Source organism: Myotis yumanensis, unplaced genomic scaffold (genome assembly GCF_028538775.1).
Source record: "Myotis yumanensis isolate MYYU_CA2020_CCGP unplaced genomic scaffold, mMyoYum1.0.hap1 SCAF_4, whole genome shotgun sequence".
Lineage (NCBI taxonomy): Eukaryota > Metazoa > Chordata > Mammalia > Chiroptera > Vespertilionidae > Myotis > Myotis yumanensis.
This window is the reverse complement of record NW_027223755.1, coordinates 89,621,217-89,647,912: the sequence shown is the minus strand read 5'-3', so window position 1 is coordinate 89,647,912 and position 26,696 is coordinate 89,621,217. Positions and strand designations below refer to the sequence as shown.

General features: G+C 46.9%; 1 protein-coding gene across 2 annotated transcripts in view; it reads left to right on the top strand.

Moving 5' to 3' along the window:
• ABCC1 (ATP binding cassette subfamily C member 1 (ABCC1 blood group)) overlaps positions 1-26,696 on the top strand; it is a 145,678-nt gene that overhangs the window by 60,151 nt on the left and 58,831 nt on the right. For both annotated transcript variants that reach the window (XM_070412918.1, XM_070412917.1), the window contains exons 6-10: positions 5,439-5,500; positions 7,074-7,205; positions 16,280-16,510; positions 17,477-17,654; positions 19,454-19,615. In XM_070412918.1, the coding sequence (XP_070269019.1) occupies positions 5,439-5,500; positions 7,074-7,205; positions 16,280-16,510; positions 17,477-17,654; positions 19,454-19,615 (765 nt within the window). The remainder of the gene's footprint in view (positions 1-5,438; positions 5,501-7,073; positions 7,206-16,279; positions 16,511-17,476; positions 17,655-19,453; positions 19,616-26,696) is intronic.

Sequence of the window (26,696 nt, the reverse complement as noted above, 5' to 3'; positions counted from 1 at the left end):
GGTTTCGGTGGAATGGTCTGTTGTCTGCATCCTCATCCATGAGCCCCTTTCTTCTTCTTCTTTTTAAATTATTATCAGTTCTTGGCTACTGAAGCACTCCAGTTGTCTGTTTTCAGAGAGGGACTTCCAGAAAGTGGTTCCCAGTCGATACAGATTTGCTTCTCTGTGCTGGTGATGGGGACCTTGTGTCAGACCACCGTGACTTGCGGTAATCTGAAAATCTGTGTTTGGATCCCTTGGAGGGAGGAGGGCTGGGGAGACGAATCTGACAAAGCTCTCGGAGTGTACACATTAGAAACTGGAATGTTCGTGGTAATAACCCGGCCTCATGGAATTTGCAGGGCGAATTTTCTCACAGGAGTTGGGCTTTTTAGGAGCTGGAGGGAGGATTAGTGTTTTCCCTCTGGGCCATCATTCTTACGGTCTCATCTGTACAAGGTTGTTCAGGCCACAGGCTGCTTCGTGTTTGACCCACAGCTGGAGTTGCCTGAGTTTGAAAGAAGGCCAGCCGTTGTGAGGGCCCTGTGGGTATATGCCTAACACCCTTGCGTCTGTGCAAATTAGAAAAGGATGACTCATCTCCCCTGGGTGGGTGACTTTGAGACAGGCCCTGCTTCTTTTAAGCTGATGGAGCTCCTCCCTGGCACGGGACCTGACAGTCTTGTCGAACTGGCACGGGATGCATTTCAGTCCCCACCTGCCCCGTTGGCCAGGCCTCTTTGAGCAAGGTTTAACTTGAACACCTGTACGCTGATGCCAAGACTGAAGGAAGACTGGGTTTGGAGGCAGAAGGCTGTCATTTGAGCTCTCGTTTCCCCTTTAATAATCATTGTGTCCTACGGTGTTATGAGGTCTGGTGTGAGCAGGGGTCAGCCGACATGTCCAGATAGTAACTATCGAGGCTTTGTAGACCACATGGTCTCTGTCAAAACTGCTAAACTTTGTCCTTGTAGCAGCCACAGACATTTGTACATGAATGGGCATCACCGTGTCCCAGTACAACTTTATCTCCCAGTGGCCACCCATGGGCCTTCGTTCGCTGACCGGATATAAAGCATCTGGTCCAGGGCTCCATGTGTGACGGGCCTGCGGGAAATGGAAGGTGATGTTACTGTTTTCACTATTGTTACTTATACTAATACTACTGATACCATTTCTTGAGTTTTACTCTGTGCCAGGTACTGTTCTAAGTACTTAACATGCTTTATCTCATTCAATCTCAGCACCACCAAGTACCGTGTCCTAGTTCCCATGGCTACTGAGTGGCAGAGCTGGATTCGTACCCTCTAACTACCTAGCTCTGTGTTGCCTTACACATCAGCCATCCTGTCTGCCACCCGTTCTCTCTCTGACATCCCGTTTTTTCCTTTGTTTCAGCTCTCATTGTTTACCCTATATAATAAAAGGGTAATATGCAAATTGACTGAACGGTGGAACCACCGGTAGCTATGATGCACACTGATCACCAGGGGGCAGACGCTTAATGCCAGAAGCCGGGCTGACGGCTGGCTACCACAGCCATGGTGACAGGAGCCTCTCCCGCCTCGGCAGCAGCGCTAAGGATGTCCAACTGCCGGATGTCCCCCGAGGGCTCCTGGACTGCGAAAGGGCGCAGGCCAGGCTGAGGGATCCATGAATGTCGTGCACCGGGCCTCTAGTAGTTACATATTTACTTAGGTCTTGGTTTGCTTCCTGCCCATTTTCCCCTCAGTTGGGACTTTTTATGTGGTGTTCTCTCTTTCCTAGCTCTGCCCCCTCCCCTTAGCTGCCTCCTGGCATATAGGCAGGTCCTCCCTCAATATTTGCTCAAGAAATATGAGTCATTGCCAGCTCTGCCCCACCGCTTCTCTGCCAGCACTGCTTAACTTTTCACAATGGGTAGGAATTGGGCCACACTTGAAGTGCCTTGGTGATTCCCTAATCCACCCACTTCCGGAAAAAAAAAAAAGCAGCCTACAGAGCAAATACCACCACCTCCTCCACGAATAATATTGCTGCCTTAGGTTGGAAGAATTTAGCTTATAACAGAGTCCCATGAGCCTCATTTGACTTGTTCCTCCTTGTAGTCCTGTGAGGTAGGCTGAGCAGTAGGACAAACTGCTCCCATTTCCCAGATGCAAAAACTGAGGCTTTGAGGTGACAGGACTTGCCCTAGGTCATTCAGCTAGAAAATGGCAGGTCTGGGATTTGAACCTAGGTCTGTTTGGCTCCACAGTGTGAACTTACTCTGCTTCAGGTTGGTCTGGAATGTAGGTCCATGGCCAGCTGCATCTGACTGATTTCATTAAAAATATACTGGTGCAAGGACCCCACCCTTGGTCTGGGTTGGGACCCTGGGCAGCTGGGTGAATCTGTGGCTGCCAGGGCTGGGAACTTCCCTAGGCCTTGTGGCCCCAGAGTGGAGTCTGGTGGTTCTCAGCCCAGGATGTGTGTTTGAATCACTGGGGAAGTTTGTCTTGATGGAAATTTTCACGTGTACAGAAGCGGATAGCATAGTAAAATGAACTGCCCTGGACTCTACCCTGCATCGCACGTGTAAAGATTTCAGTATGTATCTCTGAAAGATAAGGAATTTTAAAAAATTGTTTTTAATCCTCACCCGAGGATATATTTTTTAAAAATTTTTATTAATTTTTAGAGAGAGAGAGAAACATCAATGTGAGAAACACCCATGTGAGATAGAAACATTGATGTGAGAGAGAAACATTGATCGGCCACCTCCCACATGCATCCTGACTGGGGATTGAGCCTACAACCCGGGCATGTGCACTGGCGGGAATTGAACCAGTGACCTTTCAGTGCATGGGATGATATTCAACCAACTGAGCCACACCGGGCAGGACAGGGATTTTAAATGTTTAATAACTTTTTATTTTGAAGTAACTTGACTCACAAAAACTTGCAAAAATTGTAGAGTTCCTGTGTACCCTTTACCCAACTTGCCCCAATGATAGTATCTAAAAGAATATGATTTAAACACTACGACTATTATCTTTAATGTCATCAAATATTTCCATATTCTATGTGGTTGCAACCTGGTGCACTTTCTTACATCATATCATTCCTTCTCTTATGAGCTGGACTCTTTCTATGCAAAGACACTTCCCCTCATCTCTTTGGTCCCCCTCTGGTGTAGGTTAGTTAGCAAAGGCGGGGGAAATGCTTGTTTCCTACCCGTTTTCTGTGTTCAGAACGACGTGGTTCACCAGCATCTTTTATCCGTGACATCAAGAAGTGGTTTTGTGTGTGTGTTTTTCAGTGTCGGTATGAACTTGTGTATTTAAACATGGGATGTGTTTCAGTTCATTCTGTTTACTGTCCTTCTGGCAGCTCAGACTGTCCCTTTGTGGGCCAGTGGGAGCCACGCCTGATTGCTCCCGAGGCCTTTTAGCAATCCTACTCAGCTTTAGTTTCCTTGGTGTTGGGCGTTACAAGGTGTTATAGGCTTATCTTGTTCATTTCCTGCCCAGCCACTTTGCCAAGGAGCCTGTGGGAGCAAAAAACAGACTCGGATGCCCCGGTCCCACCCCAAACCAGCTTAATCAGAATCTAGGGCGGGTGGGGCCCAGGTATGGTGTTTTCTAAAAGTGCACCCAGCCCCGATGGAAAACTACTGGGTCCAGGGGGTCTCTCAGTGCCTCATCTTGGAAAAATGCTGGAACCTTGAGCACCATCCTCAGCCGAAGAGCTCATCGCTGCACGGTGACCCCCTTCACTAAAGCTGGTTGTTCAGAATTTGGACCTGAATGTTTCAGCAGTGAAAGCCGGCCCGTGTGTAATCCCAGAGGCTCCATGCTGCTGTCCCTTCCCTTGTCTGCGTGTTGTTGAACTGGAGCTCATCTCTGTGCCTTTGGGATAGAGGTTCTTTGAGAGCCTCCTGAGAATCTGTCCGTTCCCATAGCCTTTCGGATGAAGACCCAGATTCCGTACGTGGCCTCCAGCGCAGACTGCCCACCCCTCTCTTAGTCCCTGGAGGAGGTTATGCGGTCATATACCACCAGGCCTTTGCACATACTGTTCTCACTGCGGAACCGCCTTGCCGCTCCCCTTTACTTCATTGTCCTGCACTCGATCTTCAGACCTCACCTTGCACATCTTCCTCAGGAGCCCTTTCCCTGACCTCCTTATGGGGTCAGGCCCCAGCCCCTGTCGGCTCTCTTAGTTATTGTGAGCCCAGGAGGATACCAGTGATCCCATTGACATACCTTTAGGCTGTGATCCCCATCGCAGTTGCAGTTTGTATTTGTTCACGGGATCATTTATTAATGTCTCTCTCTAGGGCAGTGGTGGTGAACCTACGACACGCGTGTCAGAGGTGACACGCGAACTCATTTTTTTGGTTGATTTTTCTTTGTTAAATGGCATTTAAATATATAAAATAAATATCAAAAATATAAGTCTTTGTTTTACTATGGTTGCAAATATCAAAAAATTTCTATATGTGACATGGCACCAGAGTTAAGTTAGGGTTTTTCAAAATGCTGACACGCCGAGCTCAAAAGGTTCGCTATCACTGCTCTAGGGCCTGACTGGAGCTCACATCCTGTTTCTGCCACTTCCCACTGGGGACCCTGGGCCAGTCATTTCACCCCTGGCTCCTCAGTTTCTTCTACAGTGGGGCCTTGACTTACGAGTGTCCCGACTAACGAGTTTTTCGAGATACGAGCCGTCTCTCGGCTGATTTTTTGCTTTGAGTTGCGAGCTAAAATTCGGGTTACGAGCCAGCTTCAGATACCCCACCACTAGTTGGCGCAGCGAACGTTACAGTGAACGCCACAACATCAGCCCAGCATCCCGTGTCTCACTCGTTCACTTTTGATTTGACATACGAGTAATTTGAGTTACGAGCCCCGTCACGGAACGAATTAAACTCATAAGTCAAGGCCCCACTGTATTATAAAATGAGGTTGATGCTTTTACCTACTTCATTAGGAGGTTATGACGATTGATTGAGATAATTTGTGTAAAGAGCTCAGAATAGAGCTATAGCTAGTAGAGAATGCTAGCAGGTGATGTTATTCTCATTACTACTATCACCGTGGTGTATCGGGGCTTATGTCTGTTGAGATTTGTGTACTTGGTGCTAGGCACACAGTAGATGCTCAGAAAATACTTGTTGAATGAATGAACGAATGAAAGGACCCATGGAGTGAAGTGGGGACAGCAGTAGCACCACGCTCATTGGGTTGCTGTGGGGATACAAGATAAGGCACTGTCCTATCTTTGCGCTTAGTGGACACTCAGAAATATTTGCTGGGTGAAACTGGGAGAGCTGCCATGGGTTTATTTAAGGCTCAGGAGGGGCATCCTTTCAGGGTGCAAATTAGTGGCGTGAGAGTGGCTGCTGGTCCTCTGGGAGGAAGTGTGAGCTTCCAAGTGCTATCATACATGAGACATGGAATCATTCGTCCTCCCCACCCTGTGTTTCTCTCCTCTAGAACCCTTGCCCGGAATCTGGCGCATCCTTCCTTTCCAGGATCACCTTCTGGTGGATCACGGGGTAAGGCCTGGCCCTCCTGCCCAGGGTGGGGGTAAGAGAGGAGTTGGCGGAGGGCGGGGGCGGGGGAGTGTGTGGCATAGCTGTGCCCTGAGTGTGCCTGCCCCGGACATGGCTCTCAGAGACACTGACCTTGTCCCCACAGTCACTTGAACCCTTGTGGACGGCTTGGCCTGGGACAGTTAGAAGCTGCATGCTTTTGTCTTAGCTTTGAGTTTGAGTATTTTTAACATTAGGAATAATTACTATTATTGCCATTGTTTCAAACCCTTCACCATCAGGAACATAATATACATGCAACATAGGAAATGTGGGTAAGAGAAACATGCATAAATCAACAACAGAAAGCACCAGAAGGCAACCACAGTCAACAGTCTGATAAGTTCTCTTCTGCTTTTTTTGGTGTGTGTGTTTGGGTTTGTTTTTTGTTTGTTTGTTTTTTTTTTTTGCACATTCCTCCCCCTCCCCCACATTGTCAGCATCTTCCCGGGGATTTTTTGAACCTTTGTTCCCCCTGATCAGCATTGTTCCTTGTCTTTATAAAGTTTTTACAAAATTTTTTTAAATTAAATATTTTTCAGACCTAATTATTTTTCAAATTATTGTTAAAGAGCACCATTGGGACAGTTAGTATAATTTTAAATTTTTAATACGTTTTTATCGATTTTTAGAGAGAGAGGAGGGGAGAGAGAGAGAAACATCAATGAGAGAGAAACATCACCAATCAGCTGCCTCCTGCATGCCCCCTTACTGGGGATTGAGTCCGCAACCAGGCATGTGCCCTGACTGGGAATCGAACTGCTGACCTCTTGGTTCCTAGGTCGATGCTCAACCACTGAACCACACTAGTCGGGCAAGGTACAGTTAGTATAATTTAAATATGGACTGTGGGCTATGCCATCCATGCTGGTATTTCTGAGTTTGATGATTGTTGTCTGGTTATATAAGAACATGTCCTTTTTGTTAGGGGGATGGATGATATTTAGGCGTAAAGTGTTTAGAGTCTGCAACCTACTTTGAGACGGTTCAGAAAAGAACGTGTTCGCACAAGTGTGTTTATAGAGACAGAAATGATATAGCAAACTGGGGAATGAGGTGAAGGGCAGATAGGAATTCTTTGTACAATTCATGTGGTTTTTCTGAAAGTTTGAAATTCTTTCAAAATAGCAAGTTAAAACTGTTAGGTTTACTTTTTATTATGAAAGTGTTCACACATGTAAAAAGACTAGTTCAGTAAACCTCACTAAACTCACCACCCAGATTTAACAGTTCTTAATGCTTTGCCATCTTAGCCTTAACATTTTTTTAAGTACATTGGAGCCATCCTGGTATTTCCCTCCTAAATTTTCTGTATGTATCTCTAAACAATGAGGCCATTTTTCCTGGGTGACCTGACAGAATTTAGCAATAATTATTCGAATGTACCCACATGGCTGTCCACATTCAGATTGTCCCAGTCGCTCAGCTGCCTTTGGTGCGGGGGCTGCTGTGAGGTGGCGGTGGCGGGCGTGTGCAGTGAGGGCCATTGTCCACTTCTCCTCGACTCTCATCGCCTCCTCCTTGTGTTCCTGCCCAGGTTGATGGTCCGGGGCTACCGGCAGCCCCTGGAGAGCGCTGACCTCTGGTCCCTGAATAAGGAGGACACGTCGGAACAAGTTGTGCCCGTTTTGGTCAAGAACTGGAAGAAGGAATGTGCCAAATCCAGAAAGTAAGTGCGAGTCCTCTTGCCACGGGGGCAGCCAGACCCACTCTGGGACCAGCGCTCACCCCTTCCTCCACCGGGAGGAGATGAAGCAGGAGAAGTGTTTGCAGGGTCTCCGGGCTGCGGGAGGGAGTTAGGGTCTGGCACCACGTGCGGGAGAAGGAAGAGGTTTCAGGTAGGGCAGTGACACTCGGTGAATTCTGCTCTATAACCACCCTGGGGCCGCCCTGGGGAAGGGGGATCATGGGGAGACCCTGGAGGGAGAGACCCTGGGGCCTCAGAGTTGCCTGAGTCCCTTTTTTTGCTCTGGAGCCTTTGTTTCCTAGGCAGAGGGCTTTCTGATAATTCAGCGAGATAAACATCACTCGATAAGTTGTCTGTCATTGGATAAGCCCTGTGAAGACCCTGGCAGGTACTATTGTGAGGCTGTGTTCATTCATCTTGCTCGCCAGGCTGGGCGCTTGCATCCTCCCTGGGAGAACATGCTGAGAACTGGCTCATTGGGCTCAACTGTGGGCCACCCGCAGGGTGCTGGCTCCATCAGCACCTTGGCCTTTAGGGGGTCTCAGCTTGGGAGTTCGCTGCCTCGATTGGTACACTGGCATGTAGGTCACTTGCTCTGTTCCCAAAGGCGTGAGCCAGATCTAGCACTTGTAACCCCTGTGGATGGATGGACAGATGGACGGACGGACGGACGTAGTGGGGGTGAGAGGAGAGTCCTGTTCTAGGAATTTCGGGGTGTGGCCTCTTGCAGTGAGGCCTCTTTAGTTAACTGGAGACCAGTGTAGCCTGTGCCGGCTCGGCTGCTGGGTGTCCAGAGCCTTTTGGGGAGCAGGCAGTGGCAGCCAGGCATGGGGTCTGGCTTGGCTTCGTGGCCTCTGGTCTCGACATCCCAGCCCCTCTCGCTCCTCTCTTTAGCCTTGGGTGACTCCTCTCAAAAGTCAGGTCTGAGCTGCTTCCTCCCCTCTCCCCCACCCCATCCCCACCTTTTAAAATGCAGTGCTTCATTGGTTTCTATCAAATAGTTTTGAGTTTAACAAAATGGAGTGGAAATTTCTCTTGGCCTCCTGGCCTCCTGTAGGTGAAGGCCCTGGTGGACTGTGGTTCCTGCTGGCATAACTATAAAAACTTCAGTGACTCTGGAAAAGAGTTTGGCTGTTTTTTAAAAAGTTAACAATTATTATACCACCAGCCATTCTCCTTCTAGGTGTGTAACCCAAGATAACTGGAGACGTGTTCATAAAAGACTTGTAGAGCAGCTTTGTGTGCGAGGGCCAAAGCTGGAAGCCACCCAAACATCCACTGACAAGGGAACAGACATACAAAACATGCTGTAGCCATAAAAGAATGCATCTGAACAATACAAAGGAATTATCTCTTGATACACTTGACAACACGGAAATATCTCAAAATAATTATGCCGAGTGAATAGAGTCAGAGAAGAATGCATACTGGGTGATTCCATTGTATGTAATTGTAGAAAATGGAACCCATTGTAGAGTAGAAATGAGATCAGTGGTTGCCAGGATGGGGGAGAGGAAGAGAGGTGGTGGATGGGACCTTTGGGGATGATGGATGTGTTCTTTATCTTTCTTTCCCTGGTGGATTCACAGGTGTATACATGTGTCAAAGCACATCACATTGTACACTTTATTTTTTATTTATTTATTTTTTAAATATATTTTATTGATTTTTACAGAGAGGAAGGGAGAGGGATAGAGAGTTAGAAACATTGATGAGAGAGAAACATCGATCAGCTGCCTCCTGCACACTCCCCACCGGGGATGTGCCCACAACCAAGGTACATGCCCTTGACCAGAATCGAACCTAGGATCCTTGAGTCTGCAGGTCGACGCTCTTATCTCCTGAGCCAAACCAGTGTAAGGGCACATTGTACACTTTAAATATGTGCAGTTGGTTGTATATCAGTGACACCCCAATAAAGCTGTATGTTAAAAGGTCGTGTTTAAAGAAAGGGTGACCGTTTTACTTAATTGTCTCTGGTTCACAAAGGAATGCAAATAGCAAATAACAAATAAAAAGCAAAAGAAAACAAAGCTCTCCCGAATATGCATGTTAATGCAGCGGTTCTCAACCCTTCAGACTCGTCGTCCCCTTGAAGACAAAGCTTTTGTCACAGCTCCTTTACTGGATTTGTCAAATGAACTCAAAAAGAGTCTGGAGGCTTTGGCTAGAAATAAATGATAAAGGTTTATTTAAGGGTTTTAGGATCGGCAAACCAGGAGCACAGCTAGGCAATACCCAAGAGTGTGTTACCGGGACCCCAATGTTTCTGAGTCCGTCGGCCTGCACACACTGGTCCAAAGAAATGCATGAGCAGGAGTTCTCAGTATAGAAAGAAAAATAGTTTAATACTGAATTGGCCAGATGGGAAGCTAATGCTTGAGACCAGACTGCCGAAGGCCTGTAGGTTCAGATTATATAGGGCAGAATCACAAGACATCGCAGGTTAGGGGTGTGGGGTCCTGCTGGGGGCTGATCGCTCCAAGGGGAGGTAAGGATAACAGATCATTCCTTCAGGTCTTAAGGACAGTTCTGAGGTCTGCTCCAGAGTGCCTCGGTCTGGTCTGCCGGGAAAGATGCCAGGGGAGCTGAAACATAGCTGAGGCCAAGCAGGATGTTATCTGGAGCCTGCCAGAGGGTCGGGCCTTGTGATCATTAGTCAGGTCTGGGCTACTGTCTTCTGCTGTGTCAGGGGTTGCTGATTATGGGGGAGGGAGGCTAGGTCTCGGAGGGGTACAGAGAAGAAAGAGATAGGATTTCTAGTGCTAGGGTTTAAAACTAAATTTTTTCCAAGTCATAAGGACCCTCGGTTTCAAGAAGAAAGAAAAGCTAAGAGTCCTGATAGTAAACGGTACATTCTTGAGAAGTGTCAGTCCTGCCCTCTTAGCCTCTGGATTGGTCCGAGATGGGAATCCTCTAGAGCAGTGGTCGCCAACCTTTCGGACCTCACGGACCACCGGTTGTGACTGCTGCTCTAGATGACGGCTGGTCTGGATCCTGGACGTCAGCTGGTTTGGATATGTGCACGTTCTTCCTTAGTCCTTCAGGGGTGATGAGAGGGTTACCTGGAGGTCTGATGTATATCCAGGTATTGACACGGGGGGTCAGACCGGACCTGGGGTTCAGCAGCCTCGGTTCTTGAGGTCAGGTCAAGAAAGAATTCAGAGTCAAGACTCAAACTATCAGAGAATATTTATTTGGAAAATCATAGAAGTAGAAGAATTGAGTGTAGAAAACAAGTTATAGAGGTAAAGGAGGGGCCCTTGGAGCTTAGAAGTGAGGAAGGTAAAGGTGACACACCTGGGGGGAAGAGGAGGGAGAGGGGGCGGAGAAAGGCACGGCATGCTGCTGGTGCTCTCCTAAGGGTTTTGAGGGTGGAGATTTTAGGAGAGGTCCCAGGGTTTTCCAGGTGTGTCCTTTCAGGGTCAGGGTCTCCACTGATTGATTACTTGGTGACAGGTCAGGGGTCAGTCAATATTCAGTGCAGCTGGTCCTGAGGTTGGCCAGGGCAGGGGTCATTATTCAGTGCAGCTGGTTCTGAGGTCAGCTATGGCATAGCTTGTCTGCTTTTGCTTTTCTGGGCCTGGAGCTGAAATATAACTGAGGCCTAGATGTTATCTCGAGGGAGGAAAGGTCAAGGGGTCCAAACCTCATGACACATGATGGCGATATGTTCCATGAGGTAAGGTCACCCGGGGCAAGGTCCCATCTTACAATTGTCCTTTGTTCGGCATCCTTGGCTTTCCACCCTGGTGACCTTCTGTACCTGGCCCATCGTCCTTGCTCTGCTCATGTCTGACTGCCTCAATCGATAAGTTCCCAGGATAGTTCAAACAGGAATGGAATTGTTTCCTCTGGCCTCAACTTGCTTGTTTTTAGGAATTTAGCCGTTCAACTCTAGTGACTCCATTTTATTTCTTCACTCTATTCCTCAGCTTTAAGGAAAAATATAGATAAAAACCACGCGCCACATATCCAATTTAAAAAATCAACATAATGCTAATGCTCTCACTAGACCTTAAGGGAACACTAAAAGGTGAGGGACTTATAATAAACGACACGTGTTTCAGTGTGTAAATGCTCAGGCGTGCAGTAGAATATAACCAAGGAGTCGCTGCTGGCTCCTAAGGGGAGACTTGTCTGCAACAGCTCAGCTGACTGGTGTGTGGTCTGGAGACCTCATCCACCAGCGCCTCACAGACCAGGAGTTTGCTACGTGGTCACCAACGCTTGGCCAACTTCCTAACCAAATAGAGTCTTTCCCTAATTTGCACAGTCATTGCATTTCTAAAAAAAAAAAAAGAAAAATTTGAGGCATATTTAAACTTGCAAAAAAGAAAATGCGCACACTGTATGGATTTATGTCGGAAGATGGCATTGGATTCTAGACGTAGGTAATTCTAGGCCTTCCACCTGCATGGATGTCCACCGGGTTCTTCCTTTGGGACTGTTCTGTACCTCACAGAAGGTCTGGTCTCTGGCTCAGTCAGTAGGACCATCAGAGAATGCAAATTTGCAAAACACAGGCTTCGAAGCCTGTGTTTTTTTGAGGAAGGAAAAGCACACACACACACACACACACACACACAAGATAATATAGAAAGAAAGAATATCTTGAATCATTTGCCCTTGTGACATGTAAATCCTGCAGGGCTGTGCTTTCACAGGAGGGGCTCATTGAGAGGTGGTGGTGGTGGAAACGTGCCTCAAGTTGGTAAGATCCTTTCTCCGTGATTGCAGATCAAGTCTGCCCTTCTGTGTTATATTGGGTATTATGGGTCCAAGATCACACTCAGAGTATATCCAGAAATGTGGAATTTTAATCAGGCTAAGACCATTTTAAGTGTGAGATTTCACCTTTGCCAAAAGATGGAAGACCTTATTTACCAACGACAGACGAAGCCATCCATAGCTCCTCAATGCTGCTTGGTGGGTCCATGGCCCTTCCGCCTGCTCTCCCACCCGCCCTGGCTATCTCGAGGCTCTGTGCTTCCTGGAAGAGGTGTCCCAGCTCTTTCCAAAAACCCTAGTCCCAGGCCTTGATCACCCTGTTCCCTGTGCCGGAGCCCCCTTCGCCTCCCTTCGCCTCCCTTCGCCTCCCTTCGCCTCCCCAGCTGGGCCTGTTCCCTTAGCCTGCAGGTGCTGCTCCCACAGGCTGTGAAGACCCATTTCCCTCACGAGCTCCTTGATGGTGGGGCCCTCCCAACGTTTGGCCCAGGGAATGTATTCAGTCCATTCATAGATGAGTGACGTCAAAATCCTGTCGAGTCTGCAAGTCCCTTTTTCTTCCCAGTTTCCAGCTCCCTCACCTGTCTCTGTTCCCCTGTTCCAGGCAGTTTTCTCCCGATTCAGACCTTCCCCTTTAACTTTCCGTTCCCCTCCTGCTCACTTCCTCCTTCCCTGAGTACCTTCCTCACAGGGCCCTTGTCACTGTGTATTCTTTTTTTCCTGACCAGACCTTAGCTGATCCTTTCCACTGTTCTTGACCTCTTCCCCCAGGCCTGAGCTGTCCTCCTTTCTGCCTGCCCAAAACCTCCTCCTATTCCTTTGGCAGCCCGTCTCCCAGCCACAGAAAACAGCCCTGGGTTAGCCAGGCCACGCAGGCGCAGGGCCAGGACCCAGCTCGGGGAGTGGCGCAGAGAATGAATGGGGGAGGGCTGAGCCACTCCCTTCCTCTCTACTGGCTGCCTTCTCCTTGCCAAGAAGGCATGTGTGCCGAAAGAAATACCAAACCCAGCCAGAAACCTGGGAAAGTCAGCAAAGTGGGCAAGGGAGGACCTTACGTGGTCACACGGACAACGCGGAGCACAAATCCTCTGTGGCCCGTGGAATAATGTTCCTCTTCCCCAAAGATGTCCACATTCTGATCCCCAGAACCTGTGACTATGTCACCTCCCATCGCACAGGGACTGGGCGGGTGGGATTGAGTGGAGGATTTTGAAATGGGGAGACACGTGGGCCAAATAATCACCTGTCCTTATAAGAGGGACACAGGAGGTCGGGGGCGGGGGGGGGGGGGGGGGGGGATGCTATGCTGCTGGTTTTGAAGGCAGAGGAAGGGGCTTCGAGCTGGGACTGTAGGTGGTTTCTAGAAGCTGGACAGGCAGGGAAGCTGGTTCTCCCCAGAGCCTCCAGAGCAATGTAGCTCTGGGTGCCCACTTAGGTCTCCGACCTCCAGGAGTACGAGATGATAAATCTGTGCTGTGTAAGCCACCGTGTCGGTGGTAGCTTGTTACAGCAGCCATAGGAAGTTGTGCAGCTTCACACAGAGTTCACTTTTACTCTGGGTGCAGCGGGAAATTGTCGGTGGGGTCGGAGGAGGAGAATGATGAGTTTTTAGGATGGTCCCACTGGCTGCTGTACAGGGAGTTGGTTGTCAGGGAACAAGAACGGGAGGAAATGGGGAGTGGCGAGGCGGCCCTGGCAGTGGTCACTTGCTCGGGCTGTGGAGATGGAAAGAGTGGACAGATGACTACATACATCCCAGATGTGGAAGGGACAGGACACAGGCCTGCTCAGATCTAGGAGACTGAGGGCGGTGGGGTCCGGGATGAGTCCCATGTTTCGGGTCCTTTCCTGGGGCAGGGAGCACCGAGGAGAAAGACCAGGACTTGACAGAGCCTAGACTAGGGCCCACAGTTCGGAGTGGGACCTGGCCAAGGCAGGTGGGAAGGCTGTGGTCTCCAGGGGGCAGTTTCTCATGGTCCAGATGGGCAGATGTGGCATAGAAGTGACAAGCAAGAGTCCCCTGAAATGAAGAGATCAACCAAAGAACTTGTATGCATATATGCATAATCCATGGATACTGACAATAGGGTGGTGAAGGCCTGGGGCAGGAGGTGGGGTCAGACTAGAAGGGGTCAATGGGAGGGGAAAAAAGGACATACTTAATACTTTCAACAATAAAGACTAAAAAAAATAAAATATAGCAACAAAAGCAAACAAAATGTTCTGGGGGGAAAAGGATCAATTCAGAAAAAAAAAAAAAAGAGTCCCCTGAAATCAAATGCTATTCAGCGAACTCATGCTGTGGAAGAAGTTTGTAAGTTGTAAATGTTAGGGTTGGGTGGGGATGAAGCTTGGAGTCCAGGCTTAGCCAGTTGAGGATGTTGTTTTCACTGCATTTTGGTGGATGGGAGCTGGGGGGTGTATCTGCTGCTGCATAGCAAATTACCCCCAAACCCAGCAGCTGAAAAGAACAGTGTCCATTCACTATCTGAGTCAGGGATCCAGGAGCGGCCTAGCTGGGTGATTCTGGCTCAGGGTCTCTCATGAGGTTGCAGTCAGCAACCAGGGCCGCAGGATCTGCTCCAGGTTGCCCATGGTTGGCAGGTTAGTGCTGGCTGCTGGCGAGGTCTCACCATGGGGGCCTTTCCAGAGGCTCATTGAGTGCCCTCGCAACATGGCAGTTGGCTTTGCCCAGAGTGAATGGCCTAAGAGATGACAAGGTGAAAGCCACAGCGTGTCCTGGGGCCTAATCTTGCACATGATGCTCCACCATTTCTGCAGTGTCCTCTTCTGAATGAGAGAGGACTCCACAGGGGCATGTGTGAAGGTTCTGATTTTTGCACATCCTTGCAAACACTGTTTTATCTGACTTTCTCATGATAGCCATCCTCCTGGCTGTGAAGTAATACCTCACAGTGGTTTGGGGTTGCATTTCCCTGATGACTAATGATGTGAAGCAACATTTCGTATGCTCACTGGCAATTTGCATATGCTCTTTGCCCCTTTTTTAAAAATTGGGTTGTCTTTTTCTTAGTGAGTTGGAAGAATTCGTTATGTGCTGTAGTTACAAGTCCTTTATCAGACGTTTAAAAAAATCCTCACCCGAGGATATTTTTCCCATTGATTTTCAGATTGAGTGGAAGGGAGGAAGGAAGGGGGAAGAGAGAGAAACATCAACATGAAAGAGACACATGGATTGGTTGCCTTCCACATGCACCCCTACTGGGTCTGGGAAACCTGCAACCAAGGTACGTGCCTTTGACCAGAATCAAATCTGTGACCCTTCGGTCTGCACATGCCTATGTTCTAATCACTGAGCAAAACTGGCCAGGGCCTTTATCAGATTTTTGATTTGCAAATATTTTCTCCCATTCCATGGGTTGTCTTGTCACTTCGCCCCTCCCTAATGAAATCTACTTCTCAAGGACTGTGTGAGGATTCAGTTTCTTGATGGTGTCTTTTGAAGTACTATTTTTTATTTTGATGAAGTTCAGTTTATTTTTTCTTTTGTTGCTTGTGCTTTTGGTGTTATATCTAAGAATCCATTGCTAATCCAAAGTCATGAAAATTGACCCCTATGTTACCTTCTAAGATTTCTATAGTGTTAGCTCTGTGTTTAGGTCTCTAACCCATTTCAAGTTAATTTTTTATATGATGTGAAATAAGCGATCAGCTTCATTCTTTTGTCTGTAATAACTGGTTTTACAGCACCATTTATTGAAAAGACTATTCTTTTCCCATCGAATGGTCTTGCAACCCTTGTCAAAAGTCATTCGGGTTTATTTCTGGATTTCACTTCTGTTCCATTGACCTATGTATGATTATCCTTAGGTCTGCCTTAATTATGGTTGTTCTATAGTCAGTTTTGAAATCGGGAAGTTTGAATCCTCTGACTTTTTCAAGATTGTTTTGGCTATTCTTGGTCCCTTGAGATTCCATATACATGTTAGTATTAGCTTGTCAGTTTCTACAAAGAAGCCGGCTGGGATTCTGATAGCGATTGCATTGAATCTGGGGCTGGCACTTTGCTGTGCCCTTCACGCATATTAACTCATTTCATTTTCACAGCAGCCCTCGGAGATAGGTCCTCCTTTAATCTGCATTTTACAGACGAGGAAACTAAGGATTTGCCTGAGCCACACAGCTGGCCAGTGGCCGAGCCAGGATCCTGAGTCCATGTTCACAGCCACCGTGCTAATAAGCTGCCTTTGCAATAACTGGGGCTCTCTGGCCGAGCCTCCCAAAGGGTGGGGTTCTCTGGCCTCCCTGCCGTTGGTGGGCGCAGCCTCTGGCAGACCCCACATGGCTCCACACTCCTTGTGTTCCAGGCAGCCGGTGAAGATCGTGTACTCCTCCAAGGATCCCGCCAAGCCCAAAGGGGGCTCCAAGGTGGATGTGAACGAGGAGGCCGAGGCTCTGATTGTCAGGGCCCCCCAGAAGGTGCGGGAGCCGTCCCTGTTCAAGGTGCTGTACAAGACCTTCGGGCCCTACTTCCTCATGAGCTTCCTCTACAAGGCCCTGCACGACCTTATGATGTTTACCGGCCCGGAGATCTTGAAGTAAGACCCCTTCCTTCCCAGCTGGGCGACTTTGCATCCTTCTAATGCTCCCTTAGGCTCGGGGGGCTGCTCCAGGGGACTCTTACAGCCCAGTCTCTCCATCTACCTGCTTTGCTTGGCGCTTGTCTTTAATAGCATCTTAATTAAGGCCACTTTGATCGCAAGTAACAGAAACTACTTACTAGGTTCCCCTGAAGCCAAAATGGGGGAAGAGAGAGGACTGTCTTGGGCAGTGAAGAGCACCAGATCCCATGAAAACTGCAACTCAAACCAGAAAGTCAGAAAGGAGGTCACCTCTCTCTGCTCTGTGTTTACTACCTCCTCCTCCTCCTCCTCCTCCTCCTCCTCCTCCTCCTTCTTCTTCTTCTTCTTCTTCTCTCTCTCTCTCTCTCTCTCTCTCTCTCTCTCTCTCTCTCTCTGTCTCTGTCTCTTTGGGGCCACACATTTGTTCTCTAGCCCTCCCTGCTCTGTTCCCTTATGCTCTCTATTTGGTCACCTGTGGGTGACTCACGGGTGCTGAGCTGGAGCAGTCAGTGCAGGAAGCCTGAGGCACCCTGTCATACATGAGCTGCTGTCCAGTTAGATCACCACCGGGGATTTGGTTTTCAACCTATAAAATTGAAGTACTGCCCTAACTGGTTTGACTCAGTGGATGGAGTGTCAGCCTGAGGACTGAAGGGTCCCAGGTTCGATTCCGGTCCAGGGCATGTACCTTGGTTGCGGGCACATCCCCAGTGGGGGGTGTGCAGGAGGCAGCTGATTGATGTTTCTCTCTCATCGATGTTTCTAGCTCTCTATCCCTCTCCCTTCCTCTCTGTAAAAAATCAATAAAATATATATTTTTTAAAAAATTGAAGTACTAATGCTCTCCTCTCCCGGCTTGGGGGAAAATAAAAATGCTGAAGCTGAAGGACTTTTTCCCCGCACGTGCGCATCATTCTGGGCTCTGTCCTTGCGCCTTCACAGGTTGCTCATCAACTTTGTGAATGACAAGAAGGCCCCGGACTGGCAGGGCTACTTCTACACCGCGGTCCTGTTCCTCAGTGCCTGCTTCCAAACCCTCATGCTGCACCAGTACTTCCACATCTGCTTCGTCAGCGGCATGAGGATCAAGACCGCTGTCATCGGTGCCGTCTACCGGAAGGTGGGTGAGGCCAGGTTGTGAGCACGTGGGCTGACTTTGACATCTGCTGCGGCCCCAGAACCTGTAGGGACTTGGCTGGGTCCTCTGGGACCACCACGGGGATTGCAAGCCCAGCTCCTGGAGCAGTGGCTCCGGGGTGGCCTCAGTGACTGCGGAAAGCACGGGTTGGCGGTTCTGCATTAGGCCTCAGCAAAGCAGGTTTCGGGGGTGAGCCTGGAGGAGTCCTTGAGCCCCCATGGCAGCCATGGGAGACGGAATTTCTCAGGTGGTACTTGATTTGGGGAAATCCAAGTTCAAATCCTAGCTCTGCTATTCATAGTCTTGTTTGAGCTTGTTCTAACTCTCCATTTGAACTGAGCAGAGGGCCCCTCCCCTGGGTGATAGGGTACTTAGCAGGCTTTAAAGGAGCTGCATTACCTTCTTGGTCACTCTCTCCTTAGCCGCCGGGGCAAGGACACTGCTTGGGCCCCTGGGCTGGGAAGAGACTGTCTAGCACAGGGGTGGGCAACCTTTTTGTGAGTGCGTGCCAAAACCAGCAAAATCTCTGGCTCAAAATTCTTCTGCGTGCCAACCCTAATTTTTTGAGAACATGTTACGCCTACTTGATATCTCTTAAGGTGTACGTATGTGAAGAACCTTGAAGAAATAATAAAATTAATTCGAGTGACAAAAACACAGTATATGATGATGAAAAATACATTTATTTCTTAATGTATACATACATGTACACTGATAGTCCGACAGAAAACTTTATGACTCCGTTTGATATTATCAGTGGGACTTTTGCTGCTGCATCACTGATGACATTTTACACAGGTTTATATTTCGTGACCTTCAGAGATATGCACGAGCTACTACTTTCATCCATCAGGCTACTCCTATTACGAGACTTAACAAAATTCATCACTGAGAACAAAGATTCACAATTGTAAATGGAAAATTATAAGAGAAGGTTTCACGTGCCACCAAAAGTTACTGGCGTGCCATGTTTGGCACGCGTGCCAGGGGTTGCCCACCCCTGGTCTAGCAGATAGGAAGAACGGCCTAGATTATTGGTTCCCAGCCCTGTCTGCAAGTCAGACTCACTTAGCGAGCTTCACACATTCCTGATGCCAGGGCTGTTGCACCCCAAGAAACCAAATCAGGATCTCTTAGGTGGGACCCAGGCATCATTATTCCTCAAAGTCCCAGATCACAGTGTGAAGCCATGTCTGAAAACCAGGGTGTTTTGTCCGTCCAGGTGATGTTTGTCCATGTCAGGAGATGTTTTTGGTCGTCAGACCTGAGGGTGCGGGCATCTAGTGGGGAGTGGCCAAGGATGCTGCTAAACATCCTGTATTGCACAGGACAGCCCCACCAAGCACGACCCAGCCTCGAATGTCTGGAGTGCCAACATGAGAAACCCTGGCCTAGACCTTGGTCCCTCAGTGTGTTTGGGGATGAGCAGAGCCATCTGGGAGCCTATTAGAAATGCAGTCTCAGGTCCTAGCCAGTCCTGAATCAGAGCCTACATGGTAATAAACTTCCCGGATAAGGCATGTGTACACGAAAAAGGATGCAAAGTCCAGGTTTAGGCAACTTCCGAGGTCCCTTCCACTCCTCAGATAGGAAGGCAGTGAGTGCATCGATATGAGTGGGGGCTTCATGCTGAGACAGATGAGTTGGGAAGGCAGGTAAGTCAGCAGGGGAGGAGGAAAGAGCACTCTTGAGCAGCCTCCTTCTTTCACCAGGGCCTGGAGGCAGAGTACAGGCTCCTCCTCATCTGCCACACTCACCCTCCCCTCTCCTTTGTCCCACAGGCCCTGGTGATCACCAATTCTGCCAGAAAGTCCTCCACGGTCGGGGAGATCGTCAACCTCATGTCTGTAGACGCCCAGAGGTTCATGGACCTGACCACATACATTAACATGATCTGGTCGGCCCCTCTGCAAGTCTTCCTTGCGCTCTACCTTCTGTGGCTGGTGTGTGTCCGATGTGGGTGCCTGTCATGTGGGAGGGACCTCCGTGTGTGGGCGGTGGGGCGAGGGAGTGGATGTTGGCGACAAGAACCTCTATAGCTCACTGGTAGTTCTTGCTGTCATTTACATTTTCTTTTCTGACCATCAGCCAATTCCTGGATATTTTATTACTTTCCTCAGTTGTTGGGTTATGTTCTCTTTGGTGGCATAGTATTCGCATTCATCTTTTCTTGAAAATACATGTAATTAACAACCTTAGAACATACGCACCATATTTCTGCCACTGTATTCTCCCAAACACTAACCTAACTCATTTATTCACTAGCCCTGAATTATGTTGGTCATAATCTCTTGGTCGCAAGGGGTAGAAATATACCAGATGGAGTCAGCGAAGGATGCTGAACTCCCCTCTCCCATGAGCAAACCCAAATACACGAGTATGCTGACAGTGAGCAGTTCCTGACTAACAAGGTAAAGAGACGAGTAGAGATGGCCGGGAAGCCAGGGAAGCCCTGCGGGGACTCTCTGAGCTGGAGCGGGTGTTTACATTCCCCTCCACTTCCTTGTGGCTGGTGGAGCTCTGATCTGGCCTTGGCCTATCTGCAAGATCACCCCAGCAGTTAACAGCTACATCACCCAGAGCCACTGCCTCTGAGCAAGGGAGCAAATGAGAACAACAGGTGTCACCACTGGCACCTGGCAGGAAGGCCAGGAACCACTCCAGCCACACCAGCCAGCGCCCTAGGAGCCAAGTGCCTGCCTGGATCCAGCTGGATTCCCCAAACTACCCAGCAGAGGAGCCTGCAAAGAGGTCACTTCTACACAAGATCACTTTCTGCATAACAAAAAGAGAGAGACATACAGAGAAGGTGGGACAGCTGCGAGGGCTCTCCGGGGCCTGCAGGTCATTGTTTATGTTCCCCTCTGTCTCCAAAGGGTGGGTGGGGGCTCTATCCAGGTGCCCTGGCCTACCTGCAAGATCGCTGAGTGTGCTTCTGGACACACTGCCTGAGCCCATTTCTGCCGAGAACAAAGAGAGCAACCAGAAGAGAATCAACAGGGCGTTGCTGCACAAGGTGGCCTCCCCGCTTGGAACCACTCGAGCTCAGTAGGCCAGCAGTTTGGACACCTTAGGCACCTGTTCAGCTCCTACCGGCCTGCCAAAACCACCTGGCAGCCTACAGAGACTGCTTCTCCATTAGGCCACTTTTTCAAGACTGGGGGAGAGAGCTATTTTGTCTAATTTATATAAACAAACATAGAAAATCAAACAAAATGAAAAGAGCAGAATTTTTAAGTTAAGGGAATGAATAAGAAAAATTCCCAGAAAAAAACCCCTAAGGAAATGGAGGTAAGTAATTTGTCTGATTAAGAATGAAAAGAAATAGTCATAAGGATGCTCACCAAACTTGCGAGTGCAATAGAGGAACTTTGGGAGAACAACAAAGAGACAGGAGAAGAACGAACAGAGCAGACCCAAAGAAGACAATAACTGCAATGAAAAATACGTTAGAAGGAATCAACAGTAGATTGGCTAACACAGAAGAATGGATCAGTGACATGGAAGGTAGACTAATAAAATCAACCAATCAGAACAGCAAAAGAATTTTTAAAAATGAGGACAATCTTAGGGACATCTGGGATAACATCATGCACACTAGCATTCATATCATAGGGGTTCTCAGAAGGAGAAGAGAAAGGTACAGAAAACCTATTTGAAGACATAATGGCTGAAAACTTTCCGAATCTGAGAAGGGAAACAGACATTCAGGTCCAGAAAGTACAGAGGGTTCCAAATAAGATGAACCCAAAGACACCCACACCAAGATATATTACAAATTAAAGATGAGGATACGATCTTGAAGGCAGCAAGAGGAAAATGAGTTATGTATAAAGGAAACTCCATGATGCTATCAGCAAATTTACAGGTCAGAAAGGAGTGGTAGGACATCTTAAAAGTGTTGAAAAAAAGGAACTTACAACCTAGAATAATTTCCCCAGAGAGATTATCATTCAGAATTGAAAAGAGAAAGAGTTTCCCAGACAAGCAAAAACTAAAGGAGTTCATCACCATTAAGCTAGCTTTGCAAGAAATGTTAAAGAGTCTTCTTTAAGCAGAAAAGAAAAGGCCATAACCAGAAATAAGAAAATATGAGAACAGAACAAAAAAGTCACAGTTAAAGCCAAATATTTAGTAAATGTAGCTAATCAGACATTTGAAAAGCTACAATGAAGGTCAAAAGAAAAAAGTACCAGATTTCAACACAATACATAGTAGCAGATACAGATTACAAAAAGATCTAAAATATGACATCAGTAACATAAGTATGGAGGGGGATTGAACGTAGTCCTTATACATTCAAACGTAAGTGTCTTAAAAAAGACTGCTATAGATAAAGAATGACATACAGGGTGGGGTAAAAGTAGCTTTACAATTGTGCATATGGAAAATATCACAAATAATAAGTGAGAATAAACTGTGTTTTGCATACTCATAAACCTACTTTTGTTCCATGCTGTACATAAGACTCATGGTAACCACAAACCAAAAATCTACAAAAGCTATACGAGGAACAAAGAGAAAGGAACACTTAAGAACAACAGTAAACCCCAAGGGAAGAGATCAAGAGAAGAAGAAAGGAATAGAAGACAGCTATAAAACAACCTAAGAACAATGAACAAAACGGCAATAAACATACTTATTAAGAACCACTTTAAATACAAATGGATTAAGTGCTCCAATGAAAAGACAGGGTGGCTGAGGGGATTAAAAAACATGCCCCATGTATATGCTGCCTATAAGAGATTCACTTCAGATCGAAAGATACATACAGACTGAATATGATGGAATGCAAAAAGGTATTTCATGCAAATAGAAATGAAAAGAAAGCAATATCTTTTTGGATGTGTCTCCTCAGGCAAGGGCAACAAAAGAAAAATAAATAGATAAATGGAACTATATCAAGCAAAAATGGTTTTGCACAATGAAGCAAATCGAAACAAAAAGACAACCAACCTACTGAATGGGAGAAGATATTTGCAAATGATACATCCAATAAGGGGTTAATATCCCAACTATATGGGGAAACTTCTACAACTTAGCACCAAAAAGAACAATCCAATTGAGAAATGGGCAAAGGACCTGAATAGGTATTTCTCCAAAGAGGACATATAAATAGCCAACAGACCTGTTAAAAGATCCTCAACATCACTAATCACCATGGAAATGCAGATTAAAACCACAATGAGCTATTCCCTCACACCTATTAGAATGTCAATCGTTAATAAATGGACAGATAACAAGTGTTTGGCGAGGATGTGGAGAGGGAACCCTGGTGCACTGTTGGTGGGATTGTAACTAGCTGCAGCCACCAAGGAAAACAGAATGGGAATTCCAGGAAATTAAAAATAGAACCACTGTATGAATCAGCAATTCCACTTCTGGGTATTTATCCAAAGAAAACAAAAATACTAATTTGAAAGGTGTATGCACCCCTGTGTTCATTGTAGCATTACTAGTAATCAAGATATAGAAGCAACCTAAATGTCTATCCATACATGAATGGTCACACAATGAAATATTATTCAGCAATAAAAGCGAATGAAATCTTGCCATCTGCGACTTAATGGATAGACGTAGAGGGTATTGTGCTAACGGAAATAAGTCAGACAGAGAAGGCAAATATTATGATTTCACTTATATGTGGGATTTAAAATAGCAGACCAAATGAATAAACAAAACAAAACAGAAACAGACCCATAGATACAGTGAACAAGCTGACAATTGCCGAAGGGGAGGGGTATGGAGAGATGGGAATAAAAGGGGAAAAAAAGAAATGATGAAAAAAAATTAATGAGAAAAGTGGCAGGGAAAAGAAAGAAGGCACTACCTTCAAAGTATTTGCACTAGAGTCCACTACCAGTGTCTGCTGAGTAATAAAGTGGTCGGAGAGGCCCCTGTTTAGCCAGCAATGCTTTTCGCCCTCAGGTTTCTTAGAGATCTCGTGATGCAATTTGGTGTTTGAGGTGGATAGGATCACAGCAGGCATAATTGCAACATCTGGGTATATGTTCCTAAAAAGAAAATAAATCAGTTTTAAAATAGCATAGGCAAATTAAGGGAATTTTGTGGGTGCATGCATGTAACTGAAAAGTCCAGGGACTTCAGGCATGGATGGATCCAGGAGTTCAAGGAATACTGTAAGGACTCAGTTTTACTCTTTAGTCATTTTTTGGCCCTCTTTTCCTCTGAGTTGACTTTATTCTCAATGGGGTTTCCAGCTAAATGGCTTTTATACTTTGGGCTTGTATCATTTTACAGATAGTGGTGTCAGAGAAAAGAACATTCCTCTTTGCCTTAGCTAGAGTCCCAGGGAGCACTCTGATTGGCCTGGCACAGTGCTCTTCACATCCCTGAACCAATCACTGTGAGGCTGGAGGCAAAGTATTCTGATTGGCCAGCTAGATCACAAGCTCTCTCTCATTGTGAAAGGGGTGGAAGTATGATTGACAGCCCTTTTATGAGGCAAGGAACAGTTCCCCAAATCAAAAGATGAGGAGTGAAGATGCCCATATTCTAACACGTGACTTATTCTTTCTCCCTTCTGAGCCTTTCCTTCCAATAAAAATACCCTTCCATCTTTCCTCCCTAAGGATGAAATCCCACCCATCCCTCAAGGCTGTGACAAATGCCACTGATTTTTTTCCTTCTCAATTAGATGGACTTATTCCTTTATTGAACCCCAATAGCTTTAGTATAGAAACTCGTCTGATTTTACCTTATAGAATAGTTTTTAGCACTCAGTGTGCCACCCCTTCCTCTCTTAGGGGCATGTTAGCTATTCATGGACTCACAGGGTCTTGTTTTCATATCCTTGGGTATAGTCCCAACATGTGCATAATAGATGCTCAAAATTATCTGTTGGTTTGGTTGTATTTTACACTTTTGGTGTATTTATAGATCAGACAGCAAATGATTATAAATTGTTTCTGTTAATGAAACTTAGGAAATAAATACCACTATTTAGATGTTAAAATTAATGTCTTTTCCAACATCCAGTTTCCCAGAAAGTGTTGGGATATCCACTTCCCCAGCAGGTGCTGCTGTGGGTAAAATATCTTTTTTAATATTTTTAGACTTACTTTTTGGGTTGGTTTATGAACTATGAAGAAAATTGCTTTGTTTTCAATGAGGGATGCTGAATGTGTTATTGGCATTTGGGGCCAGATAATTCTCTATTGTGGAGGTTGCGTTCTTCGTTGTAGGATGTTTTAACAGCATCCCTGGCTTCTACCCACTGGACACCAATAACACAGCTCTCCTGTCAGTCCCCAGTAAGGACAACCTAAATGTCTCTACCAGGGGTCCTCAAACGACGGCCTGCGGGCCACATGCAAATACAAATATTGTATTTGTTCCCGTTTTGTTTTTTTACTTCAAAATAAGATATGTGCAGTGTGCATAGGAATTTGTTCATAGTTTTTTTTTTTTTTAAACTATAGTCCGGCCCTCCAACGGTCTGAGGGACAGTGAACTGGCCCCCTGTTTAAAAAGTTTGAGGACCCCTGCTAGACTCTAGACCAGTGGTTCCCAAACTTATTTGGCCTACCGCCCCCTTTCCAGAAAAAATATTACTCAGCGCCCCCGGAAATTAATTTTTTAAAAAATTTAATAGCAATTAAACAGAAAGATATATGTATTAATGTTTCTACCTTTTTCGTAAAATATAGTAAAGAAAGGTGTAAATTGGAAACATTGAAGTTTGAAATTATGAAACTATTTATTGAACTCAGAATAGAAAGGTAATACAAAAAAAGTTAAATGCACCTGTGGCCATCACCGCCCCCCTGGACCGCTGCAGCGCCCACCAGGGGGCGGTAGCGCCCACTTTGGGAATCACTGCTCTAGACATGCCAGATGTACGCTGGGGGTGGGGGGGGGGGGGGGGAGGGAGTCATATTTGGTTGGGGATCACTGACTTAGACCAAAAATAGGATTTCTCTGTTTGACCATCAAAAACAGTGCAAGCTCTGGAATCAGACTGCCTGGGTTCAAATCCTGCCCCTTCCATTACTAGCTCTGTGTCTTAGTCACTTAGTGTCTCTAAGCCTCAGTGTCCCCTTCTGTAACTTGTGATAACGGTACCTCTCATCGTAGGGGTGTTGGGACAATTTAATGAATTAATGCAGGTCATGCTTGTGGAACAGTGCGTGGACACAGATGTTCTCAGTCTCTTTTAGTTACTGGCAGAGTTCTGAATGCCTTTGATTGTTGGTAGGAATCACCTTTGTTCTCACAGGTAGATTAACCTTCACTTGGATCAGCAGTAGTATTTTTTTTGGAACTAGGCCCAGGGCCCTTGCAGGTGACTTCTTGGAAGGGACTAACGCTCCTGTTTTTCTGAATGCCTAAGGTGGGGGAACCACATGACCCTAGAGTTCCAGCTGCATGTTTCAGCTGAGAAAAATGCACCCTGGGCTAACTTCTCAGGCTGTCTCCTGTGCCTGTGGCAGTTGGAAGATACCGATCTATATGGCCGGCCCTTCTTGACCTCTCTGAGACAGTAGTTTCCTTGTTTGCAATGGGACAAGAGAAAAAAAATCTACAATCTCTTATCTACAGATCCCAGCCAAACAGTCTGAAATCCCGAAGTTTTCCTTAACTCATTTGGTGGCAAAACCTGACCTGAACTGACTGCGAACTCCTTGTGACCTTGATTATGTCTCTCATTGTGGATATTCCTGTTTTGCTGCTGAAGAATCAGTGCCTTTGCTTATGGAGTGCTGTGCCGGGTCTGGTGGGGTGGATGCACAGAAGGGCACATACACCTGTGTTGGGGTCCCCCAGAGCACGTCAGGTTGATGACTTACTAGGAGGAATCGGGGCTAGAATCTATTACAGCAGGCTGAGTGAAGGGGTGGAAGTTTTGGGGGGAAACCAGACACAGGCTTCCAGGAATCCTTTCAGTGGTGACACACAGGATGCCCTGGATTCCCCAGCAACCAGGTGTGACACGTGGGGGGAACGTGGCCAGCCAGGGAAGCTCATAGAGACCTGGAGCTCAGGATTTCTATTGGGGGATCT